Here is a 19826-nt window from a genome sequence, read left to right as displayed (position 1 = left end):
TGGTCAATCTTTCCTCACTCATTCTCTCCAAGTGCCCAAACCATTTCAAAACACCCTCTTCTGCTCTCTCAACCACGCTCTTTTTATTTCCACACATCTCTCTTACCCTTACGTTACTTACTCGATCAAATCACCTCACACCACACATTGTCCTCAAACATCTCATTTCCAGCACATCCATCCTTCTGCGCACAACTCTATCCATAGCCCACGCCTCGCAACCATACAACATTGTTGGAACCACTATTCCTTCAAACATACCCATTTTTGCTTTCCGAGATAATGTTCTCGACTTCCACACATTCTTCAAGGCTCCCAGGATTTTCGCCCCCTCCCCCACCCTATGATCCACTTCCGCTTCCATGGTTCCATCCGCTGCCAGATCCACTCCCAGATATCTAAAACACTTTACTTCCTCCAGTTTTGTTCCATTCAAACTTACCTCCCAATTGACTTGACCCTCAACCCTACTGTACCTAATAACCTTGCTCATTCACATTTACTCTCAGCTTTCTTCTTTCACACACTTTACCAAACTCAGTCACCAGCTTCTGCAGTTTCTCACATGAATCAGCCACCAGCTCTGTATCATCAGCGAACAACAACTGACTCACTTCCCAAGCTCTCTCATCCACAACAGACTGCATACTTGCCCCTCTTTCCAAAACCCTTGCATTCACCTCCCTAACAACCCCATCTATAAACAAATTAAACAACTATAGAGACATCACACACCCCTGCCGCAAACCTACATTCACTGAGAACCAATCACTTTCCTCTCTTCCTACACGTACACATGCCTTACATCCTCGATAAAAACTTTTCACTGCTTCTAACAACTTTCCTCCCACACCATATATTCTTAATACCTTCCACAGAGCATCTCTATCATATGCCTTCTCCAGATCCATAAATGCTACATACAAATCCAATTGCTTTTCTAAGTATTTCTCACATACATTCTTCAAAGCAAACACCTGATCCACACATTCTCTACCACTTCTGAAACCACTTTGCTCTTCCCCAATCTATCTATCTGTCTATATTTTTCGTTCCTGTTCCTTCCAGGAACTCTCTTAAGGGGGTGGCCTTGGCAAGAGTCTCCATAACTGGCGAACAATAGTTCTGCTTCTTAGCCTAATGCCTCACCCTTAATAGGTCACTGGCAGAGTAACTAGCACAGTGTTTCCAGAGGCTGCTACCTAATGTTCCTACCAGATACTTCTACCTACTAATTCTACCCAATGTTCCAGTCTATTAGTACTCTCTCACCTAATGTTCCTACTAACTATTTCTACCTATGTTTTACCTAATGCTCCCATCTATTGTTCCTAGCTACTACAATTTCTGTATTACTCCAACCATTTTGCCAAAATGCTGGGATAGCACATACCACTCAAAGCAGGAAAAGCTAGTTACGAAGACAGAGTTGTGCAAGTTAAAGTGTTGTCAAGTGTTATGTGTTACAAGGAGAGATTGTATGTGTAAGGACAGAAAGCCTGCAGTCCACATTTGGGTGAGGCAGAAAGAAATGACAGCCACCTGGACTGAAGTGCTGGCTTACTGTGAAGTTGTCACTAACCCTCCCAATATTTAAGCAGGTAGTACCTGTAATATGCCTTCCTGGTCAGTGGATACCTATCATCTACTAACTACCTCACAGAAACCAAAATATAATCATGCAACTCCTAACCACCCAGAAACACTCAGTACAACCTAGACAAATTACTTGGTACACACTGCTATCCAACTCATATACAATATCATGTACATCTGTTCTATCCTACGAATCTCACACACCCAAACTTATTCCATGCACCCTCTGAACTCCCTTCTATCCCAGACATCCACCTTATGCTCACAACTTCACCTAAACATTTTAATAATGGAAAAAAAATCTCAGATGTGACACTATGGATCAAAATCTGATGAAAACAATGTGAAGATACAATCTATCAAGATGGTGCAAAAGTTCAGCAAGCCATGCCCTGTAATAGATAAAAAAGTTCTAACTATGGTTATAACTGGACCTGCACACTGGGACAGAATCAAGAATATATATAATACATCAGCATATCAGTGAGCACTACACTACAGTTACAAGGGCATAAACAGCTGATCTCATTTTCACTTATAAAAGAAATGGAAAACAAAAGTTCTGGAGAGCTCACATTTTAAGATGAGATTAGTGGAGGAATACTGGAATCAGAGAGAAACCTAAATCCCAAGAGGAAAAAGTAGAAAGCTACACAAACCTAAACTGTCTTGACACAAACTGGGAAATAAAATTCCAACAATTATGGAGCATTGTTACAAGAGCATCTGTCAAGTCAATCGGAATCTCTACTGTAGATGGCTGAAAGAGAGCAGGGGTAAACAAAAATTACACAGTTCATCAGAGGCCGTCAAAGGACTAAGAAAAGTAAAGAACTAAAAGGTATATATGACATGGCCAGACAATATCTGAAAGGTTTAAGATCACTAGAAATAAGCAAATTAATCAGGAAAAAAATAGTTAAAGCAAATGTTGAGCCAAACCTACCAATCATTTATTTGAACAAACTATCATTCAGGAAATATCATGCTCATGGAATCTCACAGAAGGATTGCTGTAGAGCAAATATGTGCACCAAATTAAATGGGATGTATGAAACACCACAGAAAGAACAGTAAAATTGCTAACAGAATGTAACTGGGATACCAAAGAATGTTAAGCAATATAAGGCACATGACCCTGGTAAAATCTTCCCCTGTGTATTCAAAGGCTGTGAAGATACTTTTGGGCATGGGCAAGCTCAAGATATATTTAAGAGTTAAGGCAAAGCTGACAAAATGATGACATCTGGCTTTTTTTATTAACCTGACAAGTGTACATTTAATAGCAATGTGAAATGATTTAGAAACTTTCAAGTACAAATGTATACAACACAAACAGAGATGGAGTACTATAATTCTCTTTCTGTTTATTATATTAAGAAGATAATATTTTTGGATTTCTTTGCAAGAAAACTGGGATAGGGAGCTGTGGATACCCATGCTGGTGGTGTGGAACTAGAATATATGAACATTTAGTTACCCTGATATCTAAAAAAAATTCTGGAGTACTCAGCTGTAAATGTATGAATGGCAAATGAATCTGCACAGTGGTTCCATTGTATACTAACTCTTAAATAATCATGGCTTCCCCTCTCCATTTTCTTCAGCAGAGATCATATATTGCACTAACCTGTCCTGATACCTTTGCTACAGCTTGAGTCTGTCCTGAGGTTCCTTGACCCACTCTTGTGACCAGATGCATGACTTTCTGCCGTTTAACTACTGGTGGGCTCTGACTCCTGTCTATCTCATTTAACTGCTCTTCTGCACTGGATGGTAATACTTGTAATATTATTGGCCCATTAGTACCACCTGGAAAGTTATGCAAAGTTTTAGTTTCAAATCAAGAGAAAATTTGTCCTTAATATTGTAAACTAGCAAGAGATCTGTCTAAATAAGATCAAAACTGCCATTCAAACTTACTCTTAGCTTCCTCCTACATTAGTATGCAAGTAGTAAGATTTTTGTGTTACACATACTCTGATTGTGCTGTTCTACATTTAATCTGGATGTATCGTGAAAAGCAGTAACACTGGTGGACCAAAGGCATCCAGAAATGCACTTCCTTGGGAAATAAAAAGAGGCAATCACTTCTACTATAGATGGCTCTTTCCCTTGGCCCTGTTCACTTGGCACACTCAAAGATCCTTTAAAAATCTCTTTACAACCATTTCTCTATCATACTAATCTTCTCCCTATTTTCCTGCTTCTCTTCTTGCCTCTTTTAAATGCATGTTTAAACAATCTTACTTCTTTTCAAATGCAATTTTCATCATTCATATTGAAAGTACTTGGCACCTGCTTTAGAGATAAGACAGACAAATCTAAATAAAGAATTCTTCAGCAAAATTAAACTTTCATCACTGCCAGGTGGAGGAATAAGTCTGAATCTTAAATATTTGGAAATGACTTTGTATTAGCTTCATTAATCTGAATAAAGGTAAACAGTGAGTGAATGCTTCAAATTATGTGATATTCACATCGACATGAATATTTCAATACTAAACTATGAGGGGGGATGACTAAATATCTGAAGGAGAACTGAAATCCCTCCCTGTTCTAAACACAGGGAAGTATGTCTGAAGGTACAGTAATCCCAACAGTGATGTATGGGATGTGACTCTTGGGTCTTGAACTCATAATAAAGGACAATATGTGATGTACAGCAGGTTGATCATGTAAGGAGTGATGGTATAAGAAAAAGGTATGGTAGTAGACACAGTCTGACGTGTGGCAATGGTGTGGACATATAGAGATATGAGCAAAGAAAGACTGATTAAGAGGATCTGTGTGTTGAGAGAGAAGGGGAGATCAAGCTGATGGAAAAACGGAGTGAAGAAGGATTTGGGTTTCAGGGCCTGAACATTCAGGAGGGATTAAGACATCCATGGGATAGAATAAATTGGCCTTTATGGCGTATGGGGGGATGGGTTGCTGTGTTGTCAGTTTAAGGTAAATCAAGGAACAGTCTGTGGGACTTAGCTGTGAGGTTCTGGTTTCAGTGCATAATATATGACAGTGAGAGTGGATGTGTCCAAATGAGGCCATTGCTCATTTATCCCTGATACTACCTCACTTAGGCATGAGAGGTAACTAGGTATGAAAAAAAATGTACTTGATATACATAAATACACAAAAGGATAGATAATGTGAGGAGCAATGCTCTTTAAACTCGTCAGGAAAGTGAACTTTTTTCTTTACCCACCTGTGAGTGCAGCATACTGTTCTGGGCTAAGCGTTATAACCTGGGTCACCTCTTGAACCCCTTCTCCATCTTCTATAGGTTCTGCAGTTGAAGATGGTAGTAAAGCCGGTAAGCAAGAAGTTGACTGTGTTGATGTATGTGAACATGGTGACAGTCTTTCTTTACTTCTATCATCGCTATTGTTATTGCTGGACCTCTTAATAGTTTTTTCTTGTTCATCTTCTGTGGGTTCTTGTGGTAGTGTATTGTTTGGAAGTTGAGGTAGTTCCTTGAAAATAAAATAAAAATAAAAATATATATCTTGAATTTTATGTACTTCTACTTACTTAATAATATCAAGTCACGTTTTCCCCATGTTAACACTGTGTGACATGCTGAAACTTCCACATACTGTACATCTCTAATTTCTCCAGCAGACACACAGATTTTCTGATGCTTCTAAAAAATGGGCATTTTTACAGTAAAGGGAATAACAGTTCCTCTTATGAAGAGAGAACATCGTATTAAAAACAACACAGAAAAAAGTGAAGTAGGCCTCAATTTTCCCCATAAGATACAGTCATATAGTCTTCTTAAAGAAGCATACTGCTTAGATAGCTCTAAGCACTACACAGCCAGGTGTTAACATGTCTTGAATGTTAACACCTTATTAATACAGTACATAGTTTTGATATAAATTATTATTATTACTATTATTATTATCATTATTATTATCATTATTTCTTTCTTTCTTTTAAACTATTCGCCATTTCCCGCGTTAGCGAGGTAGCGTTAAGAACAGAGGACTGGGCCCTTTTTTGGAATATCCTCACCTGGCCCCCTCTGTTCCTTCTTTTGGAAAATTAGAAAAAAAAAAACGAGAGGGGAGGATTTCCAGCCCCCAGCTCCCTCCCCTTTTAGTCGCCTTCTACGACACGCAGGGAATACGTGGGAAGTACTCTTAATCCCCTATCCCCAGGGATAATATATATATATATATATATATATATTGCGCTACCTCGCAAACGCGGGAGACAGCGACAAAGTATAAAAAAAAAAAAAAAAAAAAAATATATATATATATATATATATATATATATATACATATTTTTTTTTTCCTTTCCTTTTTTTGCCGCCGTCCCCCGCGCCCGCGAGGCAGCGCAAGGAAACAGACGAAAGAAATGGCCCAACCCACCCCCACACACATGCACATACACACATCCACACACGCAAATACACACACCCACACAGCCCTCCACGGCTCACCCCAGACGCCCCACACGCCCCGATTCAATCCACTGACAGCACGTCAACCCCGGCACACCACATCGCTCCAATTCACCCCACTCCCCGCTCTCCCCCCACCCCCCCGCACGCCCAGGCCCCGATCACACAAAATCTCCCCCACTCCACCCCCCCACCCCCAACTCGGTCTCCCTCCTCTCGTTCCCTCCACCTCCGACACACACATCCTCCTGGTCAACCCCCCACCCACCCTCTCCATGCGCCCAAACCACTTCAAAACACCCCCCTCCGCTCTCTCAACCACGCTCTCTCTATTTCCACACATCTCTCCCACCCTCACGTTACCTACTCGATCAAACCACCTCACACCACACACCGTCCCCAAACATCTCACCTCCAGCACATCCATCCTCCTGCGCACAACTCCATCCATAGCCCACGCCTCGCAACCAAACAACATTGTTGGAACCACTATTCCTTCAAACATACCCATTTTTGCTTTCCGAGATAATGTTCTCGACTTCCACACATTCTTCAAGGATATATATATTATCATTATTATTATTATTATTATTATTATTATTATTATTATTATTATTATTATCATCATCATTATCATCATTATTATTATCCCTGGGGATAGGGGAGAAAGAATACTTCCCACGCATTCCTCACGTGTTGTAGAAGGCGACTAAAGGGGACGGGAGCGGGGGGGCCAGAAACCCCCCCCCTCCTTGTATTTTAACTTTCTAAAAGGGGAAACAGAAGAAGGAGTCACGCAGGGAGTGCTCATCCTCCTCGAAGGCTCAGATTGGGGTGTCTAAATGTGTGTGGATGTAACCAGGATGAGAAAAAAGGAGAGATAGGTAGTATGTTTGAGGAAAGGAACCTGGATGTTTTGGATCTGAGTGAAACGAAGCTCAAGGGTAAAGGGGAAGAGTGGTTTGGGAATGTCTTGGGAGTAAAGTCAGGGGTTAGTGAGAGGACAAGAGCAAGGGAAGGAGTAGCACTACTCCTGAAACAGGAGTTGTGGGAGTATGTGATAGAGTGTAAGAAAGTGAATTCTAGATTGATATGGGTAAAACTGAAAGTTGAAGGAGAGAGATGGGTGATTATTGGTGTATATGCACCTGGGCATGAGAAGAAAGATCATGAGAGGCAAGTGTTTTGGGAGCAGCTGAATGAGTGTGTTAGTGGTTTTGATGCACAAGACCGGGTTATAGTGATGGGTGATTTGAATGCAAAGGTGAGTAATGTGGCAGTTGACGGAATAATTAGTAAACATGGGGTGTTCAGTGTTGTAAATGGAAATGGTAAAGAGCTTGTAGATTTAAGTGCTGAAAAAGGACTGGTGATGGGAATACCTGGTTTAAAAAACGAGATATACATAAGTATACGTATGCAAGTAGGAGAGATGTCCAGAGAGCATTATTGGATTACGTGTTAATTGATAGGTGCGCGAAAGAGAGCCGTTTGAATGTTAATGTGCTGAGAGGTGCAACTGGAGGGATGTCTGATCATTATCTTGTGGAGGCGAAGGTGAAGATTTGTGGGGGTTTTCAGAAAAGAAGAGAGAATGTTGGGGTGAAGAGAGTGGTGACAGTAAGTGAGCTTGGGAAGGAGACTTGTGTGTGGAAGTACCAGGAGAGACTGAGTACAGAATGGAAAAAGGTGAGAACAAAGGAGGTAAGGGGAGTGGGGGAGGAATGGGATGTATTTAGGGAAGCAGTGATGGCTTGCGTAAAAGATGCTTGTGGCATGAGAAGCGTGGGAAGTGGGTTGATTAGAAAGGGTAGTGAGTGGTGGGATGAAGAAGTAAGATTATTAGTGAAAGAGAAGAGAGGGGCATTTGGACGATTTTTGCAGGGAAAAAATGCAAATGAGTGGGAGATGTATCAAAGAAAGAGGCAGGAGGTCAAGAGAAAGGTGCAAGAGGTGAAAAAGAGGGCAAATGAGAGTTGGGGTGAGAGAGTATCATTATATTTTAGGGAGAATAAAAAAGATGTTTTGGAAGGAGGTAAATAAAGTGAGTAAGATAAGGGAGCAAATGGGAACTTCAGTGAAGGGGGCTAATGGGGAGGTGATAACAAGTGGTGGTGATGTGAGAAGGAGATGGAGTGAGTATTTTGAAGGTTTGTTGAATGTGTTTGATGATAGAGTGGCAGATATAGGGTGTTTTGGTCGAGGTGGTGTGCAAAGTGAGAGGGTTAGAAAAATGATTTGTTAAACAGTGAAGAGGTAGTAAAAGCGTTACGGGAGATGGTTTGGATGGTATTGCTGTGGAATTTATTAAAAATGGGGGTGACTGTATTGTTGACTGGTTGGTAAGGTTATTTAATGTATGTATGATTCATGGTGAGGTGCCTGAGGATTGGCAGAATGCTTGCATAGTGCCATTGTACAAAGGCAAAGGGGATAAGAGTGAGTGCTCAAATTACAGAGGTATAAGTTTGTTGAGTATTCCTGGGAAATCATATGGGAGGGTATCGATTGAGAGGGTGAAGGCATGTATAGAGCATCAGATTGGGGAAGAGCTGTGTGGTTTCAGAGGTGGTAGAGGATGTGTGGATCAGGTGTTTGCTTTGAAGAATGTATGTGAGAAATACTTAGAAAAGAAATTGGATTTGTATGTAGCATTTATGGATCTGGAGAAGGCATATGATAGAGTTGATAGAGATGCTCTGTGGAAGGTATTAAGAATATATGGTGTGGGAGGCAAGTTGTTAGAAGCAGTGAAAAGTTTTTATCGAGGATGTAAGGCATGTGTACATGTAGGAAGAGAGGAAAGTGATTGGTTCTCAGTGAATGTAGGTTTGCGGCAGGGGTGTGTGATGTCTCCATGGTTGTTTAATTTGTTTATGGATGGGGTTGTTAGGGAGGTGAATGTAAGAGTTTTGGAAAGAGGAGCAAGTATGCAGTCTGTTGTGGATGAGAGAGCTTGGGAAGTGAGTCAGTTGTTGTTCGCTGATGATACAGCGCTGGTGGCTGATTCATGTGAGAAACTGCAGAAGCTGGTGACTGAGTTGGTAAAGTGTGTGAAAGAAGAAAGTTGAGAGTAAATGTGAATAAGAGCAAGGTTATTAGGTACAGTAGGGTTGAGGGTCAAGTCAATTGGGAGGTAAGTTTGAATGGAGAAAAACTGGAGGAAGTGAAGTGTTTTAGATATCTGTGAGTGGATCTGGCAGCGGATGGAACCATGGAAGTGGAAGTGAATCATAGGGTGGGGGAGGGGGCGAAAATTCTGGGAGCCTTGAAGAATGTGTGGAAGTCGAGAACATTATCTTGGAAAGCAAAAATGGGTATGTTTGAAGGAATAGTGGTTCCAACAATGTTGTATGGCTGCGAGGCGTGGGCTATGGATAGAGTTGTGCGTAGGAGGGTGGACGTGCTGGAAATGAGATGTTTGAGGACAATATGTGGTGTGAGGTGGTTTGATCGAGTAAGTAATGTAAGGGTAAGAGAGATGTGTGGAAATAAAAAGAGTGTGGTTGAGAGAGCAGAAGAGGGTGTTTTGAAATGGTTTGGTCACATGGAGAGAATGAGTGAGGAAAGATTGACCAAGAGGATATATGTGTCAGAGGTGGAGGGAACGAGGAGAAGTGGGAGACCAAATTGGAGGTGGAAAGATGGAGTGAAAAAGATTTTGAGTGATCGGGGCCTGAACATGCAGAGGGGTGAAAGGCGTGCAAGGAATAAAGTGAATTGGAACGATGTGGTATACCAGGGTCGACGTGCTGTCAATGGATTGAACCAGGGCATGTGAAGCGTCTGGGGTAAACCATGGAAAGTTCTGTGGGGCCTAGATGTGGAAAGGGAGCTGTGGTTTCGGTGCATTATTACATGACAGCTAGAGACTGAGTGTGAACGAATGGGGCCTTTGTTGTCTTTTCCTAGCACTACCTCGCACACATGAGGGGGGAGGGGGTTGTTATTCCATGTGTGGTGAGGTGGCGATGGGAATAAATAAAGGCAGAAAGAATGAATTATGTACATGTGTATATATGTATATGTCTGTGTGTGTATATATATGTGTACAGTGAGATGTATAGGTATGTATATTTGCGTGTGTGGACGTGTATGTATATACATTTGTATGTGGGTGGGTTGGGCCATTCTTTCATCTGTTTCCTTGCGCTACCTTGCTAACGCGGGAGACAGCGACAAAGCAAAATAAAAATAATAATAATAATTATTATCATCATTATTATACCTAATTGCTGTTTCCCACATCAGCGAGATGAGGGATGCCCCAACCCCCCCACATACACATATATATATATACATAAACATCCATATACACACCTATACATATACATTTCAACATATACATACACATACATACACATAAATATACATATATACACATGTACATATTCATACTTACTGCCTTTTCCATTTCCATCACCACCCCGCCACACGGGAAACAGCATCTCCCCATCCCCTCTAGTGAGGCAGTGCCAGGGAAAGATAAAAAGGTCACATTCGTTCACATTCAGTCTCTAGCTGTCATGTGTAATTCATTAAAACCACAGCTCCCTTTCAACATCCAGGCCCCACAGACATTTCCATGGTTTACCAAAGATGCTTCACATGCCCTGGTTCAATCCAGTGACAGCATGTCCACCCTGGTATACCACATCGATCCAATTCACTCTATTCCTTGCACACCTTTCACCTACCTGTATGTTCAGGCCCCGATCACTTAAAATATTTTTCACTCCATCCTTCCACCTCCAATTTGGTCTCCCACTTCTCCTTCCCTCCACCTCTGACACATATCTCCTCTTTGTCAATCGTTCCTCACTCATTACCTCCATGTGACCAAACCATTTCAATACACCCTCTTCTGCTCTCTCAACCTTACCCTTTTCATTACCACACATCTCTCTTACCCTCTCATTACTTACTCGATCAAACCACCTCACACCACATATTGTCCTTAAACATTTCATTTCCAACACATCCACTGTCCTCCACACAACCCTATCTATAGCCCATGCCTCGCAACCATATAACATTGTTGGAACCACTATTCCTTCAATCATATCTGTTTTTGCTCTCCAAGATAATGTTCTTGCCTTCCACACATTCTTTAACGCTCCCAGAACTTTTGCCCCCTCCCCCACCCTGTGACTCACTTCCACTTCCATGGTTCCATCCACTGCTAAGTCCACTCCCAGATATCTAAAACACTTCACTTCCTCCAATTTTTCTCCATTCAAACTTACCTCCCAATTAACTTGCCCTTCAACCCTACTGAACCTGATAACCTTGCTCTTATTCACATTTACTCTCAACTTTCTCCTTTCACAAACTACCAAACTCAGTCACCAACTTCTGCAGTTTCTCACCTGAATCAGCCACCAGCACTGTATCATCAGCGAACAACAACTGACTCACTTCCCAAGCCCTCTCATCCACAACAGACTGCATACTTGCCCCTCCCTCCAAAACTCTTGCATTCATTTCTCTAAACACCTCATCCATTGACAAATTAACCACCCACGGAAACATCACACACCACCTGCCGCATACCAACATTCACTGGGAACCAATCACTTTCTACTCGTACACATGCGTTACATCCTTCGTAAAAACTTTTCACTGCTTCTAGCAACTTAATCTTCCACACCATATACTCTTAAAGCCTTTCAAAAAGCATCTCTGTCAACCCTATCATATGCCTAATCCAGATCCATAAATGCTACATACAAATCCAACTGTTCTAAGTATTTCTCACATACATTCTTCAAAGCAAACACCTGATCCACACATCCTCTACCACTTCTGAAACCACATTGCTCTTCCCCAATTTGATGCTCTGTACATGCCTTTACCCTCTCAATCAATATCCTCCCATATAATTTCCCAGGAATACTCAACAAACTTATGCATCTGTAATTTGAACACTCATCTTAATCCCCTTTGTCTTTGTACAATGGTACTATACATGCATCCTGCCAATCCTCAGGCACTTCACCATGATCCATACATACACTGCATATCCTTACCAACCAGTCAACAACAGTCACCCCCTTTTTTAATAAATTCCACTGCAATACCATCCAAACCCACCGCCTTGCCGGCTTTCATCTTCCGCAAGGCTTTCACAACTCTTCTCTGTTTACCAAACCATTCTCCTCAACCCTCTCACATCGCACACCACCCCGACCAAAACACCCTATTTCTGCCACTCTATCATCAAACACATTCAACAAACCTTTCAAATACTCATTCCATCTCTTCACTTCATCAGTACTTGTTATCACCTTCCCATTTGCCCCCTTCACTGATGTTCCCATTTGTTCTCTTGTCTTACACACGTTATTTACCTGTTTCCCCTTTTACAAATTTAAATACAGGGAGGGCGGGTTTCCAGCCCGGGTTTCCAGCCCTCAGCTCCCGCCCCCTTTAGTCGGCTTCTATGACACGTGGGGAATACATGGAAAGTATTTTTTTTATCATCAAACAGATCATCATCCAGATTGCTATACTCCTCATCACTATGGAGCAAATACTGCTTGGTGGCACCTTAATTTAGCAGTCTACTGTAACATTTTCCTCATGCCAAGGCTAAAGAGTAACTGGAGAACTCATGTAATTGTTGTATAAGGAGGCCCAAAGCATCTTATGCCTACACCAAAGACCGGTTGGAAATCTGACTGTTGACACAATAGCAGAGATCATATATCTCAGTGAGGTCCCCTTTACCAGACAATGTAAGAGGTCTGATTAATGGGTTAAAATGAAAAAAGCTTTAGAGAGCAAGTCTACCTCTGCCCTTTGCCAATCTCCAGGGTTAAGTTGTCAATTCCAGTTGTACAAAAGTACATGGCTATTGGCACCTAATCCACCCAACATAAATAAAATTGAAGCTAAAGATAACAGATGTATAAAAATGTGAAAGGAAAATTGCTCTTAAGAAGATGAGGCTGTATCATTTGGTTGGCATACAATCTGAAATTGAAGGCAGTCCAACCACTGTCATAAACATAAAGCAGTTATTGCAATGAGAGAGAGAGAGAGAGAGAGAGAGAGAGAGAGAGAGAGAGAGAGAGAGAGAGAGAGAGAGAGAGAGAGAGAGAGAGACAGAGAGAGAGAGAGAGAGAGAGAGAGAGAGAGAGAGAGAGAGAGAGAGAGAGAGAGAGAGAGACAAGAGAGAGAGAGACAAAGAGAGAGAGAGACAAAGAGAGAGAGACAAAGAGAGAGAGAGAGAAGAGAGAGAGAGAGAGAGAGAGAGAGAGAGAGAGAGAGAGAGATATGAAGTTCCCTTCTCAAATGGTAATTCTTCCACTGGTAATTAAATGCTAAATGACCTCTTACCTGAGTATTTAAGTATGGAAAAAAATTATATTTTACCTTTGCTTTAACATAACAAAATACAGAATTAATCACACGAATCTACATACTTGTTTAATGAGTTTTAATGCTTGCCGTCCAGCTTCAGTGAGATGGAGAGTCTGTCCATGGGCCACAGCAGATGTCACTAATGTTGATGAGTCATCTAAAGGTAACAAGGCAGCCTGAGCTTTCAGTAACTCTAGGGCAGCCGCATTTGACATATCTGTAACAATATGGTCTTTTTCATACTTCTGCCTGAAGTACTGCTAACACAAGTACACTTGTTGCACTGCTATAAATTCTTAAACAATTTCCAAAACTGACTAATTTTGTGACTACATCTATTATCTCTGAAGTTTTCAAATCTAGAGAGATACAGTGACCAGTAAGTAACCCTCCTCAAATCTTATAAAACTGTAAAGTCAAAATGCTGGTTAACCCTTTCACTGCGGTACTATGTAGATTTTCAAATATTCTAATAAAAATATCTCTTCAGTTTTGTCATTAATTGACTAGAATATAATATGATATGATAATATGGTGGAACAATTTTATGTGTGCTATACACCTTTCTACTTATGCTGTTCTGCTGTCAGGCATGTGAGGTACACCTGGAGTACTGTCAGGCATATCTAATGAGATGTGTGGTATTCTTAGATGCATTTTTGTCACAAATGAATATGATTACTGATAGTTTTCAACACTAATACTTATTTTTCTATAACAGCTCCACAAATTATTATGTAATGTTAGGGAGCATATCTAATGAAGGCCTCCTTGACATCATCACATAGACTGACCAGTGCATGGAAAAACTGAAGTTGTATTTATTGAAAAAAATGTGAAGTACCATCACAAACAATCACAACTGTACATTTTACCTTGAGGCAAGAGTGGGCTACTCAAGAATTTTGTTTGTTTATGCCCCAGCTGTAGCACACATGAAACAAAATACCATGATGTATCTGATCTAGCTCTAATGAATGGGCTAAAATAAAGAATAACTAACAAAGGCATGCTCTTGATCAATCATCCACCAAAGCATAGTACTGTACAGCATTATAAAATATATTTATCTACATGGGCTTAACCTTTGGAAAATAACCAAGACAAACAACTAATGATCATGAAACTGACATATCTACGAGTCTGCAGAAAAGTGCTGATGGCTTAACATCATTGCAAATTTAGTCTAGCTGGTATCATATCATATACACCAATTACTGACAAGGAGTCCAGCTAAATTTCATGCAAGTTTTAAACACCAACCACTGAAATCTTCTGATTCCACATTTTTTCTTCATCACACAGGTGAAGCAATTATTTTCACATTAAACTACAATAAAAAGTTTCTTTTTCATACTTCTTTGCTGTTTCCCATGTTAGGAAAATACCATAAAAGACAAAGAAATAACTAGCCACCATGCAAAACCAAATTGCACAAACCATTCCATGGTTTCCCCTGACCACTTCATATGCCTTTGTTCAGCCTACTCACATCATGTCAGATATACAATTGAATAGCAAAGGCCTATCAGATCACAACATCATTGAAATCACACAATTTAGAAATACATGAACGTGAACATGATACAAACACTGAAGACAATTACAGACTGGGTGACATTCATTTTCTTCATGACTGATCAGATTGTACAGTGATCACCAAAAGGATTTTAAAACATTTTGGAATGAGATCTTCAAGAGCAAGATCGAAAAGCAAAAATGAGTGTTTTCACCGTGTGGACTAATAAAAAAAAATGGTATGGACATATGGAGAGAATGAGCGAGGAAAGATTGACAAAGAAGATATATGTGTCACGAGGCGGAGGGAACAAGAAGCAGAAGACCAAATTGGAGGTGGAAGATTTTGAGATATCAGGGCCTGAACATACAGGAGGGTGAGGGGCATGCACAGAATAGAGTGAAATGGAACCAGGGTATGTGAAATGTAGCGCCAAGAAACAGACAAAGAATGACCCATCCACTCATGTACACACATACATGAATGCCCATACATGCACATATACATACATATACATATCAACCTATACATACGTATACATACACACACAGACATATACATACATACACATGTACATATTCATACTTGCTTGCCTTCATCCATTCCTGGTGCTACCCCATCCCACAGGAAACAGCATCACTAACCCCTGCTTCAGCAAGGTAGCGCCAGGAAAACAGACAAAAAAAGGCCACATTCGTTCATACTCAAGTCTCTAGCTGTCATGTGTAATGCACCAAAAACCACAGCTCCCTATCCACATCCAGGCTCCACAGACTTTTCCATGGTTTGCCCCAGACATTTCACATGTCTTGGTTCAGTCCACTGATATAACACATCGTTCCAATTCACTCTATTCCTTGCACGCCTCTCACCTAACTGTATGTTCAGGCCCCAACCGCTTAAAATCTTTTCCACTCCATCTTACCACCTCCAATCTGGTCTCTCAATTCTCCTTGTTCCCTCAACCTCTGACACATATATCCCCTTTGTCAATCTCTCCTCACTCATTCTCTCCATATGTCCAAACCACTTAAGCACACCCTCCTCTGCTCTCTCAACCACTCTTTCTATTTCCACATATCTCTCTCAGCCTTTCATTACTTACTTGATCAAACTATATCACACCACATATTGCAAAACAGAAGATACAGAAGAAACAGAAAACATTACATAAATAAGAAAAGAATATGAAAAATGAAGAAAAGGCTATCAATGAGCTATGAAATAATCAAAGAGCTGATAAGGAAGTAAAGAATGATAATGCTGAAATAATGAATCTCACAAATGACAACACACAATAAAAGAAGAGAAAACTATACAAAACATGGATAGGAACCCAATATAAAAGGACACACTAGACCATCTGATCAAGCACAAGTACATAAACAAAGGCCAACATGTATATGTGGAAGAAACTATCGGTCCATATACTTTTATTAGAGAAAGTAGCTAAGTATATCATTAAAGGTAAGATATCATGAATGATTATATTTCTTAACTGACAGAAAGTTCAAAGCAGTCGTAAACAAAACCATATCAGATGAAGATGTCATATCTGGGATACCATAAAAAATCATGTTAGCCTAAATTCTCTTTACAATATTGATATCATATATTTAGAGAGAAGAAAATGAAACAGAGTAAGGACCTCAGCTGATGATACCAGAGTAAGCAAACTAACTTTATCAGAAATTGATAAAATGGAGATGTAAAAAGACCTAGATATCATATATAAATGGGCAGAACTGAACCCGATGGAATTTAACAAAGATAAATTCAAGCAATGATATGATATCTTTTTTTTCTTTTCCTTCATGCATTTGTGCCATTTCCTGTGGAGTGGGGTGGCATCAGGAATGGATGAAGATGAGCAAGTATGAATATGTACATGTGTAGATATGTATAGATATATAATTTCTTTTCATATTCTCCATTTCCTGTATTAGTGAGGTAGCATCAAAAACAGATGGCAGAGCCTTAGAGGAAAAAAATCTCAATTGGTCCACTCCTTTGTTCCTCCTTTTGAAAATGTAAAACAGGAGGGAAGAATTGACACCCTCACCACTCCCATCCCTTTTAGTCGCCTTCTAAGACATGCAGGGAATACATGGGCAGTATTCTTTCTCCCCTATCCCCAGGGATAATATAGGGTGTTTTGGTAAGGGTTGTGTGCAAAGAGAGAGAGTCAGGGAGAGTGGTTTGGTGAAGAGAGAAGAGGTAGTGAAAGCCTTGCAGATGAAATCTGTCAAGGCAGCAGGTATGGATAGTGCTGCAGTTGAATCTGTTAAGAAAGGGGGTGACTGTGATGTTGATTAGTTGGTAAGGATATGATACAGACACTTTATGGAAGGTCTTAAGAACACACGGTGTGGGAGGTAAGCTGCTAAAAGCAGAGAAGTTTTTGTCAAAGGCATAAGGCATGTGCACAAGTAAAAAGAGAGGAGAGTGATTGGTTCTCTGTGAAGGTTGGTCTGTGGCAGGGGTGTGTGATGTCCCATTGGTTGTTTAATTTGTTTATGGATGAGGTGGTTAGGGAGGTAATGTAAGGGTATTGGAGAGAGGGATGAAAATGCAGTCTGTTGGGATTGAGCGGGCCTGGGAAGTGAGTCAATTGTTGTTCACCGATGATACAATGCTGGCAGCTGATTCAAGTGAGAAACTGCAGAAGTTGGTGATTGAGTTTGGAAAAGTGTTGAAAAGAGAAAGTTGAAAGTAAATGTGAATAAGAGCAAGGTTATCAGGTTCAGCAGGGTTTAGAGACACATTAGCTAGGATGTAAGTTTGAATAGAGGAAAATTGGAGGAAGTAAAGCATTTTAAGCATCTGGGAGTGGACATGGCAGTGAATGGAACCATGGAAGCACAAGTGAGCCATAATGTGGGGGAGGGGGCCAAGGTTCTGAGAGTGATGACGAACATGTGAAAAGAGAGAACATACCAAAAATGGGTATGTTTAAAGGGATGGTAGCTGGGGACTGGAAATTCTGCCCTCCAAAGGATTTTTTCCCCTCTATGGCTCAGTTAAATTGAATGTAACCTATTTCTGTGCCACATTTAAGTTCACACTCTTTCTTTTAACTACTTTACAACTGTAGACTCTAGTGTTTGGTATGATAATCTGGAGGAGGGCATCCAGCAGCGTTGGAACGCTCACTGGGCAGTTCCAAGCACGAGTCAGATTGAGACAATGGTGAAGTCATCCCTCTCCTGTGAAAGGATACTTTTTTATAATAAAGTGAGGCCAAACTACCTGCTTTCACTGCACCTGTTACATGGCACAGTGAGTGGGATTTGAACCTATGGGGGAACATCCCAAGATATTGCAAGGCTGCTCACCATCTTCAGGAGATGGGGTGCACCCAAGGATGTTGCCTTAGATGGGGAAACCAAGGAGATGGTAGTTTTCAACAAAAAATGAGGAATCATGGCCTGCATCTCCTAACACTACTTCCCCCAGTCCAATGGACTCACATAAGCAGCAGTAAAGGCAGCCAAATGGATGTTGAGGGGCAACACAGGTGTTGGAGGTAACCTGTACAACAGCAAAGTGACTCAGGCTATGCTCCAATATCTCAACATGCCCCTAAGAGAGACGTATATGTTACCTGCACAGCTGGCAGCAGGAAGACAATTGAAAGGTGGCATCCCAGTGCCCTGGCAACATTATCTGATAAACTGGTGATGGAGAACTGCCCTACAAAAGTGGGAGAGGGCTATAGCAGAGAGCCAGCCTTGTGTGCAGGTGGCCCAGCAGGTGGCATTGCTACACTGTCCCAGCTATCTGTGGGCACCCCTTTCTGCATGCAGGATGTTCGCTTTGAAGGTAGGGACAGGTCAGGCATGGTAGTGAAGGTGAAGATGCATAGACAATACTCAAGGAAGCTGGAAGGCAGTGGCTGCCTGTCTTTGTGAAATCGACATCACCTAAGGCCCCAGATTTCGCTGATCCCCATAACACCAATGGGTCAAGGGGAGTACTCATCAGCAGTGGCTATGCCCCTAGTTGTGGCAACACCAAGCCTCTGGCGGCAGTGTCCTCACTATGTGAGACACCGCCCTGCACACTTGCAAGATTATGTTACTGGTAGCTCCTGTGAAGAGTGAACATACTAATTCATGTGATTTTTCTTTTGTTCTAACTAAGGTAAAGGAAGTGTATTGTTGCTGAGCAGTGATTTGTACGTATATTTGCCTTCTACACAGTCAAATTTTTATTTTTCTCATTCTGGTTGTTTTCTTGTTTTTAATTTTGTTTTTGTTGTAACAAAATGTCACATTTGGTTACCAAAATCTCATGAGGGGGCGCAGGGTTTAGTGTGTTGTACGATAGTTGGGCAGCAGGCACCTGGCAGCGTGGGAAAGCTCGCCAGACAGTTGGAGGCAGGGGGTGAAACTGAGATAGAGGTGATGGCACCCTTCTCCTGTGAAAGGATACAGCTTTATAATAAAGTGAGGACAGACTACCCGTTTTCATTGCACTTCTTCAATTACTTGATGCCATTTTGAATTGTAAGGATAGCAAAATTATTTAATAAATAAAGTCACAATTCTGAAATAACAGAAACACTCTGCATACAACCTGGCTGCACGACAGCTTGAGGCAGATTGAGATCAAAACAGAGCGAGTCTCCCCATGCTACCAAAACCAAGTGCGCTGTGAAATGTGCATGGTGTGGTGTTTGAGTTTTTTATTTATGTATTTTTTCATTTTTCATATTATCATTAATTAATGCACCATATCATAATTCGTCCATTAAATCTGAAATCTGATTTATCATGGTTCATTAAATTGAGGGTTTACTGTATATGCACATTTGTGCATATATGTATATGTATGTGTATGAGAATGGATGTGTCTTTCTTCATCTGTTTTCTGGCACTATCATGCTAATGCAGGAAACAGAGACTGAGTCTAAAAAAAAATTTGGCCAATAAA

The 19826-nt window shown here is 40.9% G+C and overlaps 1 protein-coding gene across 1 annotated transcript in view; it reads right to left on the bottom strand.

The window, feature by feature from the left end:
- LOC139755446 (uncharacterized) overlaps nt 1–19826 on the bottom strand; it is a 150470-nt gene that overhangs the window by 4014 nt on the left and 126630 nt on the right. The window contains exons 11-13 of the mRNA XM_071673756.1: nt 13435–13589; nt 4802–5069; nt 3227–3408 (exon numbers count right to left, since the gene is read on the bottom strand). Of these exons, the coding sequence (XP_071529857.1) occupies nt 3227–3408; nt 4802–5069; nt 13435–13589 (605 nt within the window). The remainder of the gene's footprint in view (nt 1–3226; nt 3409–4801; nt 5070–13434; nt 13590–19826) is intronic.

Source organism: Panulirus ornatus, chromosome 19 (genome assembly GCF_036320965.1).
Source record: "Panulirus ornatus isolate Po-2019 chromosome 19, ASM3632096v1, whole genome shotgun sequence".
NCBI classification, from domain to species: domain Eukaryota; kingdom Metazoa; phylum Arthropoda; class Malacostraca; order Decapoda; family Palinuridae; genus Panulirus; species Panulirus ornatus.
This window is presented reverse-complemented; position numbering and strand designations above follow the sequence as displayed.